At 43.6% G+C, this 24,418-nt stretch overlaps 1 protein-coding gene across 5 annotated transcripts in view; it reads right to left on the bottom strand.

Moving 5' to 3' along the window:
* LMNTD1 (lamin tail domain containing 1) overlaps positions 1-22,797 on the bottom strand; it is a 267,223-nt gene extending 244,426 nt beyond the window's left edge. For all 5 annotated transcript variants that reach the window (XR_008332541.1, XR_008332542.1, XM_053406837.1 and 2 more), the window contains exon 1: positions 22,684-22,797. Coding sequence is in view for 3 of the 5 variants with exons in the window: in XM_053406837.1 (XP_053262812.1) it covers positions 22,684-22,701 (18 nt within the window). In the remaining 2 variants the exon portion in view is untranslated. The remainder of the gene's footprint in view (positions 1-22,683) is intronic.
* Between the last annotated feature and the right edge of the window lie 1,621 nt (positions 22,798-24,418).

Raw genomic sequence — 24,418 nt, 5'->3', positions numbered from 1 at the left:
CCAAGAATGGAAGATTTGAGACTGGGCGATAGTTGGCCATATTGGCAGCATCTAAAGATGGTTTTTTAAGAAGCGGTTTGATAACCGCCTCTTTCAGCGGGTCTGGGAAGGCTCCCTCACATAGAGAAGCATTTACCACCCCGCGAAGCCCATCGCTCAGCCCTTCCCGGCTAGGATGGGCAAGGATCAAGGAGACGTCCAAGCAGCCTGTCCACATCCTCGGAGGTAACAGATTGGAATTGATCCCACGCAACTTGACTAGACAGGACTCTAGCACTCTCCCACCCCGGCCCTGCTCCCACGGTGGAGTCTACCTCTTTCCGAATCTGAGCGACTTTATCTGCAAAAAACTTTGCAAAATCATTGCAGGAGATCATGTGGCCCGTACTGGGCCCCGATGTAGCAGGTGGTTCCGCTAAATTGCGAACCACCTGAAAAAGTCTCCTGCTGCTGTTTTCTGCAGATGCAATAGAGGTGGTGAAGAAAGCCTCCTTCGCCCTCGCCACCACCACTTGGTAGGCTCGACATTGAGCTCTAACCTGTGTCCGGTCAGCTTCAGAATGAGTTATCTGCCACTGGCGCTCTAGCCTTCTCAGTGATTGTTTCATTGCCCTCAGATCCGTGGAAAACCATGGGGCTGTCCGGGCTCCATGCAATCGGAGAGGGAGCTTCTGAGCCAAACAGTCAATAGCCTTGGTTAACTCCACATTCCAGCGGGCCACCAGGGAATCAGCTGAAAGGCCATCAACATGGGATAATGCATCCCCTACCACTCTCTGGAAACCATTTGGATCCATTAAGTGGACCATCCGAATCGGTCCCACCTCCCTGTAGAGGGGAAGGGTCGCGGAGAAGTCCAGTTGCACCAGGAAGTGATCTGACCATGGCACTTCTTTCGTTTCGCTTTTACTTAGTGTCAGATCACCAACATCCATAGAGGTGAACACCAGGTCCAAGGCATGTCCACAGCTATGGGTTGGGCCAGACTTATTCAGGGACAGCCCCATGGAGGCCAAGCTTTCCACGAAGTCCCGAGCAGCCCCTTGTAAGGTTGTGTCAGCATGGATGTTAAAATCCCCTAGGATAACCAAACTAGGTGCCTCCAGGAGAACATCTGCCATGACCTGAAGCAGCTTGAGCAGGGAATCCTTGGTGCAGTGGGGAGGCTGGTACACCAAAAGGAATCCTGCACTGCCCCTATTGCCCAACTTCCAGAACATGCACGTAGAGATGGTTCCATTGACAGGATAAGAACAGAAGGCTATGCTTCTAGCCCAGGGATCAGCAACCTTTTTCAGCCATGGGCCGGTCCACCATCCCTCAGACCATGTGGTGGGCCAGACTATTTTTTTTGGGGGGGGGAATGAACAAATTCCTATGCCCCACAAATAACCCAGAGATGCATTTTAAATAAAATGACACATTCTACTCATGTAAAAACACACTGATTCCTGGACTGTCCGCAGGCTGGATTGAGAAGGTGATTGGGCCACATCCGGCCCATGGGCCTTAGGTTGCCTACCCCTGTTTTAGCCTTTATAAAAGTCTGGGCAATCCATATTACCTGGCAACGGAAAGAACCAGTATTTCACTCCCCTACTCCAGGGATAACATTACCCGAATCCCTCCAGAAGTTGTTGGACTATATAACTCTTCCCATCCCTGACCATTGGCCATGCTGACTAGGGCTGATGGGAGTTGGAGCCCAAAAATGTCTGGTTCCCCACATGTTCCCTGCTCCTCCTCCTTTCTCTGCCTGAAGGGAGCTGTAGGGCCTGAAAATGGAAGTCCATGGTAGTTGATTAGACTGGCAGCTGAATTTCTGAGACAGGCTCCTGCAACCCCCCTGAAGGCAGAAGGCTACCTTTGGGGCACAGGGCAGGAGAGGTGGCACCTACAGCTCTGTCTTCCAACAGCTCCCTGCCCCCCCTCCCCTAGAATCTGCTGGCTTGAGGTACCTGCTTCACTCTGTCTAACAGTAGAGCCAACCCTGATAAAGTCTTTGATTTAAGCTACAGCAGAGTCCCTCTTGGTGTCTCTGGTATCAGAGGCAGACTTTGATAATATGGCACCCTGAGAGAAGAAAAAATTTGCCCTCCCCCATATTTCTTCTCTCCCTCTCCCCTTCCATTCTGTGCCCCCTTGACTCTCAGTGCCTGTGTGTGGGAACCATTTGCACAGCCCTAAATCCGGCGTTGCTGGCACCTAGAAAGCTGGCCCACTGCCTTAGCCACGTGCCCCCCCCGGCGATGTCAGCACACCTTCTGGGGTGCATGCCTCACGACAGCATGCCCCACGGAATGTTATGGAAATCACTAGTGTATCTGTGGGGTTCAAAGAACTGTAATGGACTCCAGGATTTGGGGTGGGGGGAATCTCAAATATTGAACTATGCCAGTTGAATCAGCAATGATATCCTACCTCGATTTAAATGTCTGTTTCTTAATCTGCATTATTTAATATAAAGCACCCATTTTTTTTGATCCTCCTGTTATTTTATTCACTGTGTTCAAATACATATGTTGCTTTTAACAAGTTGTCAAATTATCTTATGTCTTGCTGGGTGAAGAAAGCACACAAAAACTTTTCCATCAGCTTTGCAATATTAAATGTGATAATCCTCCAGGCATCAGAGAGATATTAAATATGGTAGATTAACATTTGCCTGATAAAAGAGCAATACAGAATATCCTTTGATTACACCACTGCCTTTAGTGCTATTTAAAAATCATTAAATTAAGCCAGATTTGACCAGTTTGATGATTGTGCCTTTTTGTATGAAACACTGACATGCCAGCATCAGCTCTAAGAACAGGTTTTTATCTTCTGGTACCATTGTGAAAGGCTACTATTTTAAAGTTTGTGTGTGTTTATTATACTTGCAACACATTCAAATGCATATTTACTTTGAAGTGACCCATTGATTTCCTTGAGATTTAAGTTCAAATCTATGTGCTTAAGCTGCAATCCTCTACCCACTTCCTGGGAAGCCCCAGTGGAACTCAATAGGAATTAATTATAGAATCATAGAATTGTAGCGTTGGAAGGGACCCCAAAGGGCCATCTAGTCCAACCCCCTGCAATGCAGGAATCTCAACTAGATCATACATGCCAGATGATGTCAGGGTGTCTCCTCTTCAGCTGTGACATGGTTGGATGCAGAAGAATGATAGGAGGAACCAACTGGGGAACCACCAAAGGAAGAAGGCTCAGGAGTGGTGATGGGACAGCAATGAATGGCCACAGGGAGAGGGAGGAGAAAACTGGGAAGAAGAGGTGTCAGAAGCTGAAGAAGCCACAAAGCATGGCAAGCGAGAAGAGTTTGTGGCAGAGAGTAATCCAGAATCAGAGGCAGAAAACGAAGCAGGTGAGTGGGAGGAGGGAAACCAAGAGGTAGAGAAGAGTCTCCTCTTCAGGGTGTCTCCTCTTCAGCTGTGACAAGCTCCCCTTCCCCCGTCTCTTAGAGCCAGAGGAGGGCTGGAACAGGGGGCACAGCGACAGGCCGCATGCAGCCGCGGCCTCCAATTGCTTCGAAAAGGCCTTGCAGAAGAGGCAACAGACAGCTGTGGGGAGGCAAGGACTTTCAATCTCAGCAACTGATTCATGTGGTAAGAACTACTGGGGATGATCTGCTGTGCTCATTAGGCCTGACCCTCAGCCACATTTGTGAAACTCATGTTTTTGCTAATAAAGAGTTAACTCCAACTTTGAACTGTGTGATTTACTGCTGGCTCGCACTTTGACATCCAACCTCTGCTTAAAAACCTCCATTGTCAAAAAGCTCTTTGAAACTGGGGTACCAACTTGAATAAAATATTGGGGGGGGGGTTTCAGGTAAGGCCCACCCCACATAATCAATCACAAGACACCACTTAATCAGACACACCATTTGAATGACCATGCCTATCAACTGGGGGCAGGGCAGCCCCTCTGATATTTTATGGGGGGGGGGCAAAGGACCTTGGCTCCTAGGAATTGGCTCCTATGCTCAGAAAGTTCTTCTTGATGGTTAGTAGGAATCTCCTTTCTTGTAACTTGGAGCCATTGGTTAGGGTCCTGTGCTCCAGAGCAGGAGAAAACAAGCTTGCTCCACCCTCCATTTGGCAGCCCTTTGGATATTTGAAGATGGCTATCATATCTCGTCTCAGTCTCTTCTTTTCCAGGCTAAACATACCCAACTTGCTCAACCGTTCCTAATCAGGCTTGGTTTCCAGACCCTTGATCATCTTCATTGCACATGTTCCAGCTTGTCAATATCCTTCTTAAATTGTGGTGCCCAGAACTGGACACAGGACTCCAGGTGTGGTCTTCTCCAGGTGACTCTTCTCCAAGGCAGAATAGAGTGGTACTATGACTTCCCTTGGTTGGGACACTGTAGTTCTGTTGACATGTATAGGATCACACTGCTAAGAACATATGAATTGCCCTGCTGGATCATCAGACCAAAGGTCCACTTCTCAGTCTCTACTGGTGAAGTTCACATGCCAATTCTTCTTCATATTGCATTGGTGCTACTAGCTAGGTGTAGACCTAGGTGCAGCAGCACCTAAATTATGGAACTTCCCATTTTAGGAGGTTCATTTGCCCCCACACCACCTTGCTTTTTACCACCTAGCTAAGATGTTTCTATTCCAGCAGGCATTTGACAAATTCAGGAGTTTTTAATGGACAGGCCCCCTGTTTTCCATCTGTTTTTGCCTGCAGTACTACAGTCTCTTTGTTGTTTTATTATATTGATAATCTTTATTGACTTATTTTGCAATGGCGCTTAATTTACTGGAAGCTGCTCTGAGTAATGTCATCATAATAGAAGGTGCAGTTTACATTTTCTTAAATAAGTAAGTATGAAAGTGATGAGGGAACTGTGCTTGCTCTAGCATCTGGTAATCAGAATACTGCTTTTGAACACAGAGGTTCCATTTGTGAACCATTTGTTGTCTAATTTTGTTTTATTAAAAACAACAACTTGCAACTATGAATTTCATTCCACACTTCTGCAAATTGATTGATGAGAACTGTCTGGGCTGAGTTCCTGATGTCTGAATACAACATTGAACAATTATTCAATGGAGCTTAGGCAGTGATTCCACCTAACAAACTGCTCCTGCTCATATCTCTAGGTCTACCAAAGGTGTTACAAACAGGAACAGTTTGGAAGGCAAAAACCACCTTAACATGAGATACAAATTTTATTTATTACATTTTTATCTCCTTTTTCTTCAAGGAACTCAGATCATTACTCTCCTGCCACCCAGAACAACCCCATATATTGGTTGCACAGAGAGTGACTGCTCCAAGTCTGAATGGGAACCTGAGTCTCCACAGTGTTCATCTGACACGCTCATTGCTACACCACATTCAGATCATATCACCTTGCTTGGAAGAAGGATGAGATAAAAATGTAATAATAAAATGTAAAAAGTGATTGTTTATGGTTTACTGCTGAGTTTCATACAAGATCTATGTAAAAAAGCTCTATGCCAAATGGAGAGAAATCCTCTTCTTCTTTTGTTGTTGTTGCTTAGTCGTGTCCGACTCTTCGTGACCCCCTGGACCAGCGCACGCCAGGCACTCCTGTCTTCCACTGCCTCCCACAGTTTGATCAAACTCATGCTGGTAGCTTTGAGAACTCTGTCCAACCATCTCGTCCTCCGTCATCCCCTTCTCCTTGTGCCCTCAATCTTTCCCAACATCAGGGAAAGTCTGCTCTTCTCATGAAATGACCAAAGTATTGGAGCCTCAGCTTCAGGATCTGTCCTTCCAGTGAGCATCTCCCTAACACTCCCAGATCTCTGACTTCCTTCAAGAATAAATGGTCACAATGTTGAAATAATATTTTAGCTCTTTATGGACTCTTGGTTAATTCTCTGTTTCAGAACCATAATGGTTTGTGATTGGTTTGAAAAAAGGACATTGGTGAACTAATCACTGGGGCCTCTTGGTCAGCCATGTGGGCTCATGTCCCTTTCAGGAGTATTTCTCCAGCAATTGTTGGTACTTCACACTGCTTAAATTAAGCTACATGAATTCCTCAATGCTAAGTGTTGGAGGGGACATTATCTGCATATACGGTGGCTTTCCCCCTAAGATGAGCATTTCTGGGACTGTTCCTCAGTTTCCTGCACTTGCTCTGTATTCCTTGTTTTCTAACCCTAAATTGTTCCATAAGGATTTGTAGTCCTTTCTTCATGTAGCAGCCCTTATGGCTACTGTGGGAGAATGGAAAATGTCCTTAGACATTGGCCTTGAGGTCTAGTATAAATATATTTGGCACATAGCTTTGTCTGAGAATCTGACTCAAACCATCTGGCTTCCTACAAACAGTGCCAAACCTGATGCTTTTGTTCAAAATTGGTCCTTCATTCTCTCCTTCCTTAATGACTCTGTGGAGGGAGTGCTTCCACCTTCTTCTCATAAGAGCCTTCTCTTGATCTCCCCTCCCTCCTTTTCTCCCAGCCTTACTTTAGGTTATCTGTCAACCATAGGTGGAATCAGATTCAATCCATTGGATTCTGCTCATCATGACAAACTTCTCCTTCTCCTTAGGATACTGCAGAAAAGGATGGCTATCCTATAAGCATCCTGCAGGAATTTCCATTGACCAAAAACGTTTCTCTCTAGAATTTGATTCACATTATTTCCCCCACCCCCCACTTGGAATTTGAGCATTTATTTTCTCTGAAAAGTCCAGTGAAGTCATTTGTAATGCTAATGGGGCAAGCCCTTTAAAGTTTACATGGAAAAGAGACTTGCCTCTTCAGCATGCAGTAGAAACTTTCTTTAAACATTGGGATCTTCTGATCTCATCTGTTAGCTTAGTCATTGCCTCAGAAGCTATTTGAAAATGCATCAAAGACCATTTGAGGTTCCTAGAACTGTACATTAAATATCACTGCTGTAGAAGAGTCCTCACTGCTCTGGGTCTTCCAGAGATAATGTCAGCTAACCATGAATCAATTAACAGGAGAACTATCTTGACCATAGTAGCATTATGCAGATTTATATTAGACATGAATCTGGCCCATTAAAATGATTTAACCATCCAGAAGAGATTCTTCCACAACTAGGCCTGGTGACTGCTCATAATCTATTTTCTTTATGAAGCTCTGTTGCAGGGAGTGTAAAAAAAAAAAAGTGCTTTAGAATGGTTTTGTGCAGCTCAGTGAGTTTTTCTTTTATTTCTGTATATTTCTGATTCTGCTTCCTAAATTATAGATGGCCCCATAAATAGTGAACTAGCAGGTGGGTGCTTCTTCTCTTCATTTAATTAATTTTTTATGTTATGGTGCTATTTGCAATGAAACCACTTAAAAAGATGGATAGAGAGGACCAGACAATGCCTGTTTACGATGAAACAAATTACTTTTATATCATTAAATCAAATCTGGTGAAGATAAAGTGAGTTAAAGGGGAAGTTAGCAAGGGAAAAATGCCATTTCTGAAAAGAAGAGACATGATATTTTAGGGAGACTGAGCACAACCTCTATTGATTGTGCTCACTCATATACAGGTATGGGGAATGAGCTAAACTAGCCAGCAGCACAAACACAGGATTCGGAACTTTCCCTGGCCAATGTCATTATTTCTAGTCATGGTCACGCAGGCTCTAGACACATTGGCTGGCCCATGTATGCATTTTCTGTGTGAAGACTGTGCACATTTCCAATGCAGCATGCCAAAGATACACAGGAAGCTGCCTTAATCTAGGTCAGGCTACTTGTCCATCAAGCCATCTACCGCTCACTCCAGCTGGTGGCAGCAGCTCTCCAGAGTCTCCGGCCTATTTCCCATCACCAGCTGTTACCTGATCATTTTAACTGGCATAGTGTGGGAGGGGCCATAGGGCTGGTTGCCTGGGCACAAAATTCTTAGGGGGCGCAAACATTTTTAAAGAAATAAATAAAGTAGTAATAATAAATAAAAAATAGTACACCCTACCCTTCACAAAGAAAATCTCTCAGTGTTCATGTAGGTTGACTAAGGAGCCGATTTGGGAGATGGCCAGCTGCTAAGGAACCCTCTGCATGGGCTTTAGAAAGATCCTTGCTCCCAACCAACCCCCCATCCTACTCAGGTTGCTCACCAAGCTATTGCTCCTTTGTCCAGCCTATCAGTCGGCAATGCAAAGGACACTTGCCCCAGGCACTGGCAACCCACGCTATGCCACTGCCTAGGAGGACCTTCCGAATAAAAGCATGTGAGCTTCCTCATGCACATTAAATTGGAAATATATGAAGCATCATCTGTAGTGTGTAAGATAAAGGTAAAGGTACCCCTGCCCGTACGGGCCAGTCTTGACAGACTCTAGGGTTGTGCGCTCATCTCACTCTAGAGGCCGGGAGCCAGCGCTGTCCGCAGACACTTCCGGGTCACGTGGCCAGCGTGACAAGCTGCATCTGGTGAGCCAGCGCAGCACACGGAACGCTGTTTACCTTCCCGCTAGTAAGCGGTCCCTATTTATCTACTTGCACCCGAGGGTGCTTTCAAACTGCTAGGTTGGCAGGCGCTGGGACCGAGCGATGGGAGCGCACCCCGCCGCGGGGATTCGAACCGCCGACCTTTTGATCGGCAAGTCCTAGGCACTGAGGCTTTAACCCACAGCGCCACCCGCGCCCCTACTCTGTAGTGTGTAGTGAGCTGCAAATCAGAAAGTCCCTGGTTTAAACCTCACCTCTGAGAAAGGGTTATGCAAGTCTCTCTCTGCCTCAGTCCTACCATCTGTGTTATGGGGGGAGGTAATAACACTTACCTTACAATGTAGTTGTAAGGATTGCCATTAGAAAAATGTACATGAAATGCTTCAAAAACCTCAAAGTATTATACAAATATTTGCATTCTCCAGCATCCTTTGGTGGTTATGCATCAGGTCCCTCACCAATGCCTTCCTTGTATACTAGTTTTAATACCACAGCATATATTACTATACACATTTGAACAGGGTGTGTGTTTGAGTGCAGTTCCTAGGGGGAGTGTTTCCCTTTTTCTTGGTCTCTCCCTGGACTGTTGCACAACAAACAATAATAGATACCGTAAATCAAAGATAATTTTAAGGAAAATGTGCATGTATACACAACGCTGTGGGTAGTAAGTGTTAGAATTTTCAGTGGCATTTGCCTTGTGCACCTTAGAATTGTGTCTGGGGCGGGAGTCACATATGACAGAGATGACCATAACTTACATTGGCCTTCAGACAGGCAAAGTCAAACCCTTTTTTGCACTGAATGGAATAGAATCATAAGTACTAGTAACCAATGCAGGGGCTGAGTTATAATTGCTAGGGATATGGGAACACAGGTAGCGGCCTTATGCCGCTTATGCCGCATTGGGGTCATCTAGCTAATTATTGCCTATACTAGGGCGGTCCAACTTTTCACACCAGATGTGCTGCAAGAGCACTTTGACACGGAACCCGCAGGCCATACACTGTCTCGTCAGGGGGCAGCGGGGGGGGGGGGGGAATCAAGGCCAAAAACTAATGTCCCCCCTCCCAGCCCTCACACTGCCTTCCTAAAGCCAGATAAGCAAGGATCCTAGATCCCTCCCCCTCCTTCCCAAAGCTGGGCAAGTGCTAACTAGACCCTGCCAGAGCCCTCACACCTCCTCCCCAAAGCCCAGTGCTTCACTTACCTGGTTTGGGGAAGGCAGTGTGAGGGCTGCTGGGGTGGGGGCACATCAAATGTTATTCAGGGCCGCCAAAAAAGGCCTAAACTGACAGTGGCACACCAAGGTTTCAGACAGCAGTCTTTTCCAACATTACCAAGAGAAATAGCAGGCTGAATCCACTGGCAGAGGAAGAGGCGTGCGGGAGGAGCGCACTGCCCCTGGCAGTGCGATCCCAGCAGGGTGCCATCATGGCTGCCCCCCCACCCGTGCTGGGTGCCACACCCCTAGGGGCGGCACACCACGCCCCCAGCACATGCCCCAGCACACGCCCCATGCCCCTATGGTGGCATGCTACGCCCTGGGGACGTGCCCCCAATGGCTCTCCGCCACTGGCTGAATCAGCAATCTTTTGCAAGCAAAGCAAGGCTACCAAGAGAAAAGGGGGAGTCATTAGTATGCTCTGAGGGGAGGGGGGAGGAACCTAAGAGGCAACCTCCCTAAAATAAGCCCAGTGTGGTCTGAAAATGTTGTGTGGGTGTGTTTCGAATGAACAAGAAATGAACACTGAGGTGAAGCTATTTGGAAGAAGAGAAAGAGTTACTTGTGGAAGGTACAGTCAAAATGTTGCCCCAGACACTTGGGCCACCAGAGATGAAATCAAGATCTAGCTGCTAATAAATATTTTTAAAATTGATTTTCCAATATAGGTCCAATAACAGTCTCATTATAACAATGCCAATTTTATCCAATTAATACAATTATTAAAACCAATTATTTATATAGTGAATTATACAATTTAGTTAAAGTGCCTTCCTCACATGCTAGTTTTGATGGATTCCACTTTGTGTTTTATTTTATTTTATTTTCTGCATTCCAAAATCTTAATAATTTCAGATACATTCCCTTCAAGATAGTAAACCCTTATACAACAGCTACAATCTTACGGTTTCAATTTGTGTTAATACATTAAGTATTATGATGTTGTGTCCTTCATTCTTCCAACTGTTGATATTTCCCATCATAACTTGGGGGAAGCGCTTGTCTCAGTTTTCCAAAAGCTTTTGAATCACTTTGTCCCTTGATTCAAGAGTTTGTTAGAGACCCCTCTGTTTCAACAAATAAACTGTCCTCACCATTTTTTTCCAGCCCAGAAAGAGCAGTCTGATTCCAAACTGCCAATGATTAATTAAAAAAAAAACCTCTGACTTTGCAGCTGGCAGACTCCTTTCCTCCTTCAGCTGAAAATTTATAGTCAGTTATCTTTCCAGTTAGATTACATTCTAAATTGTCTCAGTCTCCTTCTCATTCCTTTGAAAATAACGGAGAGTGGGGGTGGTTTCTTTCTGCATTCCAACATAGTCCTTTCAAAGGGCTCTCTCTGTTCCATTCCTCTCACACATGCAGTTCCAGTTTGACGTTAAATTTCATGTTTTTAATCCAGTTTCTTCCACCCCTTTATATATTATATTTTAACTTTGCATTCTGAAGAGGGTTGCCAAATCAGAAATGCAGAATAAACACTTTGAAAAACAACCATAGGCTCCCCCCCAAATCTCTGGCACCAAATGAAACCTTATCTCATTTCCAACCTTTAAATCCTTGTAGCCAAGATGTTCCGCAGTTTGTTGTCTCATCACTTCTAGCACATGCCTTTACTTTACTCCAATTAAAGCCCAATTAGCAGGATATCCTCTACTTCCAGGAACAGTTGGGAGGTGGCTCGTTGCAGGTCATGGCAGTCGGAGTGCTCCTGCACCCAGTATCTTTGCCTGCCCTCTCATTCCATAGGGAAGTGAGTTCCAGACTGCAGGTGAAAGCCCGCTCCTCCACCAACCAGACAGGAATTCAAAGAATGAGTTTCCTCCATCATTCTTTGTTTCCGTGTGCTCTGGTTTCCGTCACGGTGTTCTGTTGTGCCAGAAGTGGTTTAATCATGCTGGCCACAGGACCCGGAAAGCTGTCTGTGGACAAACACTGGCTCCCTCAGCCTGAAAGCGAGATGAGCCCTGCAACTCCATAGTCGCCTTTGGCTGGACTTAACCGTCCAGGGGTCCAGTACCCTTTTACCTTTATATTTTGAGAACGATTCGTGTTCCTATGTAGCTGCATTGTTCAATACTTTGTGGATGTCCCTTGATCATATTATAAAGAAGTTGTGTTCTATGTTATAAATCAAGCACTGCTGAGAATTGTTTCTTTTTTGTTTTCAATGTATTTCTTATCAATAGAAAATTGATGTGATGTGAGCAAATTTGTTTTCTGAATGTGTGGCCCACAGAAAAAAGTTTGAGAACCACTGGAGTACAGAAAGGTAAGATGCCTACCCAGAAGGCAGTGGGAAGACGTATGGCCCAATGATGGGTCAGGAACCACAGCAGACCAGACCTGTTCAATAGGGGAAGAAGAAAGAATACATTCCCCAACTGAAATGGGGAGCAAAGTGCTAGTGGTTCAGGTCTTCTTCACCACTTCTTGCTCTTTAGCAGTTGTGATGCTGAGAGAGATCTGCAGTAAAAGCCCTAACTCTGCATTGCTTTCTGCTAAAGAAGGCACTAAGATTGAATCCCATATACAATACTTATCAAGTCAAGTCAATGAATAAAGAATGAATAGCTTGCTGACCAAATTAACCAAGCTGCACACATGTATCTGCAGAAATGATTGCAGTTTATTTCTCAAAGGGGAAGGAATGTAATGTTCATCATCTGCTAAAATCCTTTCTATTCATGCAAGCACCTGTTCTGCTCAGCTGAAGACATCAGCCTCATCCACATGTGATGCTAAGCTAAACAATGGCTTAGTGTGCAAGAGCAGTTGTGGCCACTTACTCTTCCCCACCTCTGGAAGCGAAGCCATGGTTTGACTTAGCATAGCATCCAAACCATGGTTCATAGTTTGTTTCCCCTCAAACAAGAACAAGTCAAGAACAACCCTTGTGGTTTGTTTCAAATGAAACAAACAAGGAGCCTTGGATTCGATATAGCACTAAGCCAGACCATGGGTTAATTCCTCATGGCTGGGTTTATAAGGCAATGTGTGTGGGGGGGGGAGGGGAATCTTCAGTAGCTGCCTGGCTGTCACTGGTGCAACACTTTTATTGCTCTACTGCTTGAACTTTGCTCTAGCTCCTTATCTGGACTGTTCCCCTGCTGTTTTAGCAGCCTTGCTACAGCACATGCTTCTAGAGTTACCATCTTTGCAGTGCAAGAAAATTTTCATTTGTAAGATTCATTGTAAGTGAATCAAACTCTCACAGCTCCAGTGTTAGCAAGAATGGGACACCAGTCTAAGGCAGGGATGAGGAACCTTTGGACCTCCAGATGTTGTTGGACTCCAACTCCCATCACCCCCAGTCGGCATGGGGCATGGTCAGGGGTGACAGCTCAACAGCATCTGGACAAGTTGAGTTGAGCCCTAAGCTTTACTGCAAGTTATGAAGGAAGTGAGTTTCCTTCAGTTCAGTTTGAATTTGAATATGCACCCCTTCTTTCTCAAACAAATGCTTTTCTAGAAAAACCTCCTATGAGGTTGGACCACATTCTTGTGTAAGTTGACCTCTTATGCTGGACACAGCCTTCATCTTATCTGAACAGCAATAGTTGGGAAAATATGGGATTAAATCATGTTAGGCAACTCGTGAAGTACCAGCAGGGAAATAGTCACTATAAATATACATTCCCAGTTGCCAAAAAAGGACAGTAATTCTGTAAACATTGCTAATGAGATATATTACAGCTGTGGTCACTGCAGATATAAAGGCAATTTAATTTTCTTTCTTTCTTTCTTTCTTTCTTTCTTTCTTTCTTGGTCCTTGAAATTTGGTGTGAACACACAGGGCCAAATCACATGCTACAACTTCCATGTAATAAGCAGCTGATGCCCCAATCAATGGGCACAGATGCCCTGCATCAGTGATTGCCACTGAGAGTGTAAATAGGCCCAGAGTCACTGCCCTAATAATATGACCATTAATATCAATATTAAAGTATCTTAATTGCCACAGTTATTAATGATCTCATAGCTAAGATGCCATTTGGAAGAGTGATTAATACAGAACCTTGCCCTGGAGCTTTGCCTTCATCAAACAGGCGATATGGTAAACAGAAACCCATTCATTCTAGGACAGCTAAACAACAAAACTCCTTGCTATGAAACCAGAGCTGTTTCACAGGGAAGGAAATTAATTTGATGTTGGCTGGGTGCCAGATCTCCAGACTCTTCCTACCCATTTTACACTGGAGGCCAAGAGGTCACTAGGTGCTGTGAAAGACACAAAGGCTGTGTGGGGAAATCCTGAAGCTCAGTCCTCGTAATTTGCTCTTGTTTCATTTAGCATGCTCTTGCGAGAAAAGAAAGCCGGGGGGGGGGAATTTAAAGGACCCATACATACTTGAAGATGTGTTAGCCAGTGAAAAATCATCTTGCTTGAATTGCAGCAGTTTGCAAGTAGGGTCAACCTGCCCAGGTTCATCATTCAGGCAATGGACTTATCAGCTCTCTGCTGCATGAGGGAACTGGGGTGCTGACTCAGAACCAAAACTGTCTATACAGTGTCATCTGTCCATTTACAGAGAAGGAAGAGTCCCTGGCTTGTTTTCTCTCTCCCACAATGCTTTCCTAACTGCTTTGGGCAGTGATTGTAAGACGACAACAACGACAACAACAACGATGACGACAACGACGACGACAACAACAACAACAAGTATTATTTTAAAAGTACCACAGATACTAGGCAACGTGTAAGATGGCTGAGGGTATACTCTAGGCTTGCAAGTAGTTTATCAGCAAGCTAGGAATACCAGAACTGCCAGAGACATTACTCCACCAGCAAAGCCATTCAAATCTAGCCTCAGAAATATTGTGCATCTTAGCCCTACAGTCTGGAGCAATCATTTACTAAATTACTCACCCAAGCAGCATTTCAGAGCAGTATTTGAAAACTAGCAAAGTAGCGGCATTGAGTGAATAATACAGAGGATGGAAAGAGGAAAAGAGGGGAAAGGGGGCAAGAGCTAAAAGGTATTTGTCTTATCACTGCTTATTCTCTATTAAGTATAGTTTTTTTAAAGCCTATATTCCATTAAGAAGAAGTGTCTAGTTTTTTTATAAAGATTCCAGTAAATAATGAGCTATTGGGGGGGGGGGCACTGAGCAATTCTGAATTTCAATATTCTCTTATATTTTGCATTTGATACTTCTGTGAACAAATTACAAATAATACTCACCTTTTCATAGTTAACACAGATCAGCACTATTTTGTTCCCCATTTCCTTGGCATCATTTCCTCATCCTCTTCATCCTCGGTGTCTTTCAGCTTCATTTACTGTCTTTTGAATGGCTGTGATGAAAACTGCTGTGACAAAATCTGTCCTCCAGTTTCTCAAAACCTTTCCTCCCCAGTGAAAGAGGCTGCCATCTTTCTGTCTCTTTCTCAGAGTGCTTCAGAATTTCTATGGGTGTGGAATTTTGGAGCTTACCATATCGTATTACAAGGATCTGAGAGTGGTATGTGCATTTTTATTTCCAGTAAATGTTTCTCCAGCAGCCTCCCTGAATGCCCATGGCTCATGAACTTAAGAAATCCTGTGAGAGGAGTCACCATGCAATATCTTGCTCCTAGACTTTAATTCAAGCATGGGTGCCCAGGATTGCAGCAGGGGCCAGACCATTGGTGGCATGACTTGCAGAATAAATGAAGGAAAGGGAACTCACAAAAATCCCTTGGCCACCTAAAAGAAGCAGAACAAAAACACTGCACCTCCCTTGTGAGAATTTCACTTTTGCAAATGTTCAAATGCAAGTTATTTTCTCATTAATTGAGAATAGTTAAAAAATTTGGGCACAGTACTATGGGAGACCCACTTGCTTCTTTTTACGAGCACCCATTATAACCCTAAATGGCAAAATGGGCAACTAAGACCAAGGAGAGAAAAGACAGGAGGAGGAGAATAACACCATGAAGAAGAAGTCTAGTGACGGCCAGGTATTTCCCATATACTAGCAGCAAACTCATTCTCTGAGTACAAAGCCAAATGCAGCACCAGACCACACACAAGAGAAAGGTATGAGCAGGGATTCCACAAGACTTGCAGAAGTACAAAAGAACTTTGGGGGGGACGGGGACTCTACAGAGGAGAAAACTCTAAAAAAGAACAATGATGGCAAATATAGGATGGGAGACACCTGGCTTGCCAGTAGTACATGTGAAAAGAATCGAGGAGTCTTAGGAGGCCACAGGCTTAACATGAGTCAACAATGTGATGCAGCAGCAAAAAACCTAATGCTATTCTAGGCTGCATCGACAGAAATCTATTGTCCAGGTCAGGAGTAGTAGTATCGCTTTATTCTGTCTTGGTCAGACCCCATCTAGAGTACTGTGTCCAGTTCTGGGCACCACAATTTAAGAAGGATGTTGACAAGCTGGAACGTGTGCAGAGGAGAGTGACCAAGGTGATGGGGGCCTGGAAATGGTTATGAGGAACTGTTGAAGGAGTTGGGTATGTTTAGCTTGGAAAATAAAAGGCTGAGAGGAGATATGATAGCCATCTTTAAAATTCTAAAGGGCTGTCACATGGAAGAGGAAACAAGCTTGTTTTCTCCTGCTCTGGGTGTGTAGTGGAAGTGCGCAAGAGGATCGAGGAGGCATAGGATTGGCCTTGTGCAATCAACCCTTCCCTTAGGGCCATAAGTCCTCTCTCTTTGTGTAAGAGGGTGGTTCATTGATTGTTTGGGGGTGGTTTTACATTAGAAGTTTTATTTTGTTCAGATAAAAACCTTTCCCCTCAATAAGATCCATCAGAGAACCTGTAACTGATTTAGCAAAACAGGGGGATAGGACCCAAACTCATGGCTTCAAGTTACAAGAAGGAGATTTCAACTAAACTTCAGGAATAATTTTCTGATGCGAAGAGCTGTTCGACAGTGGAACAGACTCCCTTGGGATGTGGTGGACTCTCCCTCCTTGGAGGTTGGCATGATTTGGTGTGTGTACAAATATATTGCAAATAAATATCAGTTTCTTTCGCAAGCTGCAGAAGATGGAGGGATCTGAAGCAGAGACGATATAAGAATTCTGCATGTCTATAGTCTGCAAGGATTGTAATGCCAGATACCGTGGATTATTTTACAGATATTTGACAGCATTTTGAGGGATTAAAGTATATCTGAAACAGTTTTTTTAAATGCATTGAAAAGCATTTCTCTCTTAATTTTTTTTAAAGTACAGTTTACAAGAGGGTTTTATCCCATCCCCCCCCCATCACTTCCAATTTTTCCACTAGATAAACTGAATGAGGGGAGCAGGGAGTTTTCCTTCCCCACTCATCCCCTTTTTCTGCCCCCTCAAGGCATATGCATTCGTATTTGCTGTAGGGATGCACTGTGCAGCTACAGAGAATTCCCTGCAATACACCTCTTTCCATCCATTCTGACGGTGAATGCATAATATATACTTAGTCTTGGTTCAGATGTAATGAGGATCCCTGGGTTCCCACTGTGAGAATAAACCATGGCTGTGAGCCTTTGGCCTTCACACTCACCCTCCTCTTGCCACCTCTCTCATGCCCATGAGGACGAACTGTTTTCAATATTATACTAACCAGATTCCAAAAGCCATCCAATTCTACAGATTTCCAAGGCGTTAAACTGTGGTTTGAGAACAAACTGAGATCTGATACCATAGTTTGATCTTGCTTTGTACTTACTAGCCATAGTTTAAACAAGACACAATTCACCAAGCTCAGATGTCACAGCTTTAAATGAAAACCAGAGCTTTCAATCTTCTATAAAGAGCTGAAAGGGGAGTTCACAAGCCCAAGGCTCACCACAGATCATCCTCTTGCACCTAAAGAAACAAGCTCTAGACTTGTCTGCATCCCTTTCATCCATTTTCATCCATTTTGGGGATCCAACTTTAAGTCAAATCACAAGGCTGAGAAACAGAAGAAGGAAATAATGATGCTGAAGCATCAAGCTTCTCAAAGAGTTGGAATGAAACAGGAATAAATGCTACATGTCCAAGCTAAATATATCATTGCCCTGTTTACAGCTTTTATTAATGCATGAATAAACATCCTTTCTGAATCTTGCTAGAATGTGCTCATTCTGTTTGCTTGAACCAGACAGCATCTTTTCATTATATATAGTATTTTGTTTCAAGAGGCAGCCCCCAGCAATTTCTGAATAATATATGCTCAGGTATTTAAAATATTGCTATTTTAAAAAGTTCCCTTTCATGACAACTTATAATCCTATAATCAACAATAAGCATGTCTGTCTTGAGGCTTTTAAATATATTATACATATTTAGAGAGCATAATAAGGGTTTCCTTGAATAAATAAATCATTAGGTCCTCTTGCACTCTTCACTTTTATATACAGTGGTACCTCAGGTTACATACGCGTCAGGTTACATATGCTTCAGGTTACAGACACCGCTAACCCAGAAATAGTACCTTGGGTTAAGAACTTTGCTTCAGGATGAGAACAGAAATCATGCTCCGGAGGTGTGGCAGCAGCGGGAGGCCCCATTAGCTAAAGTGGTGCTTCAGGTTAAGAACAGTTTCAGGTTAAGAACGGACCTCCAGAATGAATTAAGTACTTAACCTGAGGTACCACTATATACAGTTGGTTTTTGTTTTACCACAAGACAGAAAATGGTTCTAAAGGAAATAGTTTCCGCTGTATTACTGCACCAGCCTAGGGGTGCCTATTATGGTGGAAATCTAAATACAAACGTAAATGCTATACAGTACAGTCCCATAGACTCCAACATTTCCCAAGAGGAAATGGGGGCATCTGTCCCACACAACATCCCGCTGCTGCTGCTTGCCCGCTTGCTTGCCCACTCGCCCCCATCCCCACCACTTGCTCGTGTGCCTGTCCAACCTCTTTGTGCATCTATAGCGGGGGGCAGCAGGTGACTGGGCGGCAGCGGCAGTAGCTGGTCTGTGAAGGTGCACAACCCATGACATCCGGGGATAAAATGAGAAGGCTTCTACAATTCCGGGATGCCCCCGTAAAAACAGGACAGTTGCATGCTATGCAGTCCTATTCATATTTACCCAGAAGTAAATTCCCACACCTAAATATGCTTAGTTCAAGTTTTCTGGTATTGTAGAACATAATGGGGCAGGTTTCCTTTAGGAAGATTTTTTTAGTAGAGTATATATCACTGGAGCATGTAGGCCATGCTAAAGATGGAATGTTTCTTGCAATGTACTGTTCCTTTAACACAGGGGTGAGGAACCTGTGGCCTCCATACATTGCTGGACTACAGTCATCCCTGTCATTATTGGCTGAGGCTGCTGGGAATTGTAGTTTGCCAACAAGTGGAAGGCCATAAGTTACTCACCCTGGTTTTAAAACTAATCCTATCTGGGACCTATAGCCTATTCAGAGGCAGTTTTAGAGTAGGGTGACCAGTTCATCTGCACTGGGTGCCACACTGCAGGGGGTGCCACAACAATGCTGTAGAATGGATCGGGAGAGGTTGGGGCCCCCAAATTTTGGCATTGCACAGGGTGCCGCTGAGATTTAAGACCCCAAAGTCCATCAGTCCTGTTCAGTACTTGGTTTGGTACAGAAGTGTAACACGGCAGCTCGTTTGCTGCCAATTCCACAGTGGGTGACTTCTCAACTCCACAAAGCTACATATGCCATTCTTCCATCTTTCTACCCACAACCAAGCCTACAGCTATGCTAATATGTTTTGACTTACTTATTTAACTTAATGATAAGGTATAAAATGTTATTTATCACACACGAAGTCCACATGCTACAACTTTGTCAAGTTGCATCATAGTTGAGACCATTGATCCATTTAGCATCTTGCCAGCTACTGTGACAGGCTATATCGCTGTATGACTAGGGTGTGGGGGCCACCATCATACATGCCCTGGGCAGTAGGAGGGTGACAGGGCATGGGGTGGGAAGTTAACCCTTTCCCCAATTCCAACCTCCTTATAAATGACTCCCATAGGACGAATAGGCTAACAGCTTATCTACGGCTCCAATAAGAGCCAAATTTCCACATGAGGCGCAGTCTTATTCATGGAAGTGCCATGTATGAAACAGCTCAGATTCAGCTGATATTTGACCACAGTATGAACAAGGGACTTGTTAAAAACCATGTGACTGCAGCCATCATAACTTATATGCTCATAGTATTCAAGCCTTTTAGTTTGGTACTCTGACTAAAGCATATAAGAGTATCATATATCACCACTCAACTAACAGCACTGTTGCCACTCTCAGTGGGAGATGCCATTTAATGGAATTTCCCACCAGCAGGGAGTAATACTGAGTAAGCAGCGAAAACTATTTTAGCATTAGACAACACTAGAAATCAAATTGTTGAACTTTTTATGTTTAAAGTGCATTTTCTTAGCACATATAAGACTTAAGGGTAAACCTGGACTAATCTGCATAAATCAAGGGATGAGCATATTATTCAATATCTTGCTTCATATGATCATGGAAGGAACACAATTGTGTTCTACGTGATTATATGGGTACTGCAGACATTCATGGTTTAAGGAGCTTCAAAAGATTTCCAAATCAATGAATCAATTGGGCTCATCCAGCCTGTTGGGAGAAGAGCCACAAATAAGACATAGGACCACAAGTTTCAGGAGAGATCAGCGTTAAGGTTAATTTAGACCTGTCTGCAACTCAAGTTTGGTAGCTATTATTGGAAATTGATAGCCATTTTACAGAGATGTAATCTCAGTTGGTTTAAGTGTAAAACTGCACCATGCCCCGTTTGGACATGGAGCTTTAAAGTGCAGATCTGTGACTAGAAAGAGTGAGGTAAAAGGATAAGCCCTCAAATAAGGAAAGTGAGATCAGTCACATGTCCAAGAAAATAAGAGCAAAATACTAAGTGACCATTTGGCAGTCTTTCTCAGCCTTGGGTCCCCAGGTGTTGTTGGACTACAACTTCCATCATCCCTTGCTAGCAGTACCAGTGGTCAGGGATGATGGGACTTGTAGCCCAACAACATCTGGAGACCAATGACTGAGAAAGGCTGGCATAGCATATTGTGGGGGGGGGGTCACACAGTAGTACCCTTAATAATGGCACTACATATATGCTCTTCTGTGCATTCATCCCACAGTAATGCTGGAACATCTAAAGACTCACAGCTTTGTGAGCAGTGCATGGAACAGCTGTCCAGCAGTGAAAAGTCGGTATAAGGACAGTATGCCATTGGTCTATTAGCCACAAGCTCATTGCCTTCAACAAGAGGAGTGGAGAAGCATGAATTGGGTATATTGCCTTGCTCTCTTTTGAAATTTGAGCTAACCAGTGAGCTTGTCAGGACAAAGAAACAACAATCCCTTGTGGCTTAGGGCCCCCATATTTATGGGACCGACCGCCTCTCCTGGTATGCCCCGCAGAGGACCTTAAGGTCCGTGAATAACCATAGTTTAGAGGCCCTGGGCCCTAAGGAAGCCAGACTATTCGCCACCAGGGCCAGGGCCTTTTCAGAGATGGCTCTGACCTGGTGGAATGCTTTGTCCCATGAGACTCAGGCCCTTCAGGATTTAATCTCCTTCTGTCGGGCTTGTAAGACAGAGCTATTCCACCTGGCCTTTAATTTGAATTCAGCCTGATCTTTTATTTCCCTTTTCTTCCCTCCCCCTCCCCTTTTATAAAGATTACCCACTCTGAGACCCCACAGCTAATTCTCCCCTGGCCTCCTCACTGGCCCAAGTAGGACCAATTCAGCCAGCAGCCCTGGGGATTATCTAATGCTTATTAGATGGATTTCCCCTAAATTGATTTCTGAACTTTGAATTTTATTGTTAGACATGTTTTTATATTGTATTTTATGCTGCTTTTATAATTAAGTGTTTTAAATTTGTTTTTAGATGCCCGGTTTTTGAAGTGAGAAGGGCGGGGTATAAATAATTTTTTAATATTATTATTATTATTATTATTATTATTATTATTATTATTATTATTATTGGAATCTAAAATGATTAACACATGAGAGCTCAGGAAAATGGAACAATGAACTGCTGATCTTCCTTGGCCAACAAAGACTAAGTCTTTGAGGTTCACTTGGAAATACATATACTGTAACTGTGATGTTTTCTAGAAATTTGCTGATTCAAGTCCTTTTCCACAGGACTTTGCTTAATGATAAAGTACAGTGAAGATATAAGTCAATGCTGAATACAATAGAGGGCAGGCGTGTAGCCAATGCCCTCTCAGCCTGCAAGGCACACCCACTGGGAGGCCAGGGACTGGCCCATTTGAGATGCTGCAGCAGGCGGGAACTTGAGCTAGAGGTCCAGGGGGACCGAGGGGTTTTCCCTAGCAGCTGCCCAGCCATGTGCACTCTGTTCTCCCTGCCCAACAGGCCCCAACTGGTGTCCACCCAGGAAGGGGTCAGCGTCCATGATGGCATTTCAGGAGCCAACCTCAGAATCACACACATGCCTAGCTTGGTAATCATACCAAACAAACAAGACCCTTTCTTCCTTTTCCTTTTCCTTTCCTTTCCTTTTCCTTTTCCTTTTCAATTGTTGTTGTGTGTTGACCAAATAATATTGGTTCTATGTAATTTAATCTTGAATATGTTCCAAGACCAGGCCTTTAAACCCTGATGAAACTTCTCCGCCTGCTCCCAAATCTCTTCAAAGCCTTTTCCCGCACTGAAATGGTGCCCCACTATAGCTCCAGACTTTATGTATCAAGTTGATTAGAAAGGGAGAAGGCGAAAGCTACCCGTCATCTCATTAGGCAGCATTTTATTCTCTTCATTTTACTGTTATTTTAAAAGTTTTGGATTTTAATATTGTAGTGTAATGATGCATTGTCACCTACCTTGGGAGGATAGGAACCCTAAACAATGGGCTTGAAATGTGTTAAATAAATGAAGCATAAAATATATGGAGCACAAAAAGTCATGTTCTGATCCCTGGTCATGTAACCTGTGCCATTATTTCATCCTGAATTTTAACACATATAAATATATTTGACATGTGAGTAGACTTTATGGAACAAAAACAACACAACTTCAGCATGCTAATGCATTTGAAAATGGATTATTAATAAGGGAAAACACTTACAGTCTGAAGGAACTCCATTCTGGTGGATATAAACTCTCTTTTGCCATGGATCGAGATACCAGAGATTTTAAAAGGGGAGAACTACATTTTCTTTGAAAAAAAATGCTGCCTATATATTCCATACTATGACATCATGGTTACTATGATATCAAGGCATAGCAACAAGCATGAGGGTTGCTTTATTCTATAACATGATGACATGTTACCTTGAAACTCTTCCCAACAAGAATTCAGAAAATATTATCAACATCTATACCATCATACGGCATAACTGCACTACAATCTTATAAGTTACATAATATCATTCCCCCTCCCCTGAGAACCTGAAAGGCAAGCTAAGAATTCATAGCAGAGAACTCTCAGCTCTCTTACCTGACTACAATTCTGAGAATTCCTTGAGGAAAACTGTGACAGTTAAACCAATGTAAGTTAATAATTACAGCTATTCCATTAGTGCAGGCATGTCCAAAGTCTGATTCAGGGGCCTAATCTGGCCCGCCAGTCAGTTCATTTCCTGGGGTAAAATCCTAGAAAAACCTCAACAACTTCAACCCTAAAAAACACCCAACAACTTCAACCCTAAAAAAAAGCCAACAACCTTGGTTGGTCCTTTGGTCAGCCCTCATGGCCCTTCACTTCATCAAATCTGGCCCTCTTTGAAAAAAGTTTGGACACCACTGTATTAGTGCTTCATATTTTATAGAACCATTCAAACATATGGGATGAATCTATTCACACAGCCATTTAAGAGTAAGGTTACCCAATTATTTTCTGATAGGACAAACAAACCTTTTTTTCTTAAAGAGATTTATAGCCTAGTGCAATATTGCTGGTGTGTAGAATTATCTGAACTAATCTAAGATTAAAATATTTCTAAGGAATCAGATGTGACTAGAAAGACTGGGAAGGGAAATGTTGGTGATTATATCCCACTGGCCTTCCTAAATCATACTTCTGAATATTGGGACTAAAACTTCTGAATATTGGGAATAAAAGCATGTACCATATATAACATATATTTTAATAACTCCCCCCCCCCGAGCTGGCACCATTCTTAAAACCCCCAGTGCACTATAAAATCACAAGCCTGATCTCAAGCCACTAAGAATGGTTCCTCTAACTGGTCAGTTTGTAGGGGAAGATTGGTTGACTAATAATCCACCCCTGATCAAAATGACCTCGATTTCTGTCCTGGGGGGGGGGGCAAGCACAGGGACAAGTAGAGATATTCTCAAGTGTTCTGCAACCTTTCCACCTTTCCAACCTATCCATCTGTAATGGATCAGCAGTGGTCCACAGACCAGTGTGAGAACCTCTGCAAAGGAAAAAAAGTAGCAAAGGTGCAAAAACAAACAAACAAGCGAACAAAATCCTGTGGAAAAAATAAGCAAAAACTAGATATTTGTTGTTCTGTAGATCATACTGAAAGGACGTAAGAGTGAGTTTTTACCTGCACATTAATTGTTGAATGATTTCAGCAGCAAATGTTATTTTCTTGCATGTGTGAGGCAGGCACAGATCAAACACTGCCAATAGAGCTTTCATGGCATGATGAGCATGTCAACGTCTTGAACACAATCTGTTTTAGTTGAGGCCATAATAGGGTTTACTGCAAATCATCAAGTGATGAGTACACACATATGACTCAGCCTTTGCTCTTCACCCATTTGGAGCTGGAGGAGAGAAGCTGGAGGGGATTAGGGAAGGATGCTTTGCCTTCACCAGTTATCCCCAA

This window comes from Podarcis raffonei, chromosome 10, assembly GCF_027172205.1.
Source record: "Podarcis raffonei isolate rPodRaf1 chromosome 10, rPodRaf1.pri, whole genome shotgun sequence".
Taxonomy (NCBI): Eukaryota; Metazoa; Chordata; class Lepidosauria; order Squamata; family Lacertidae; genus Podarcis; species Podarcis raffonei.
This window is presented reverse-complemented; position numbering and strand designations above follow the sequence as displayed.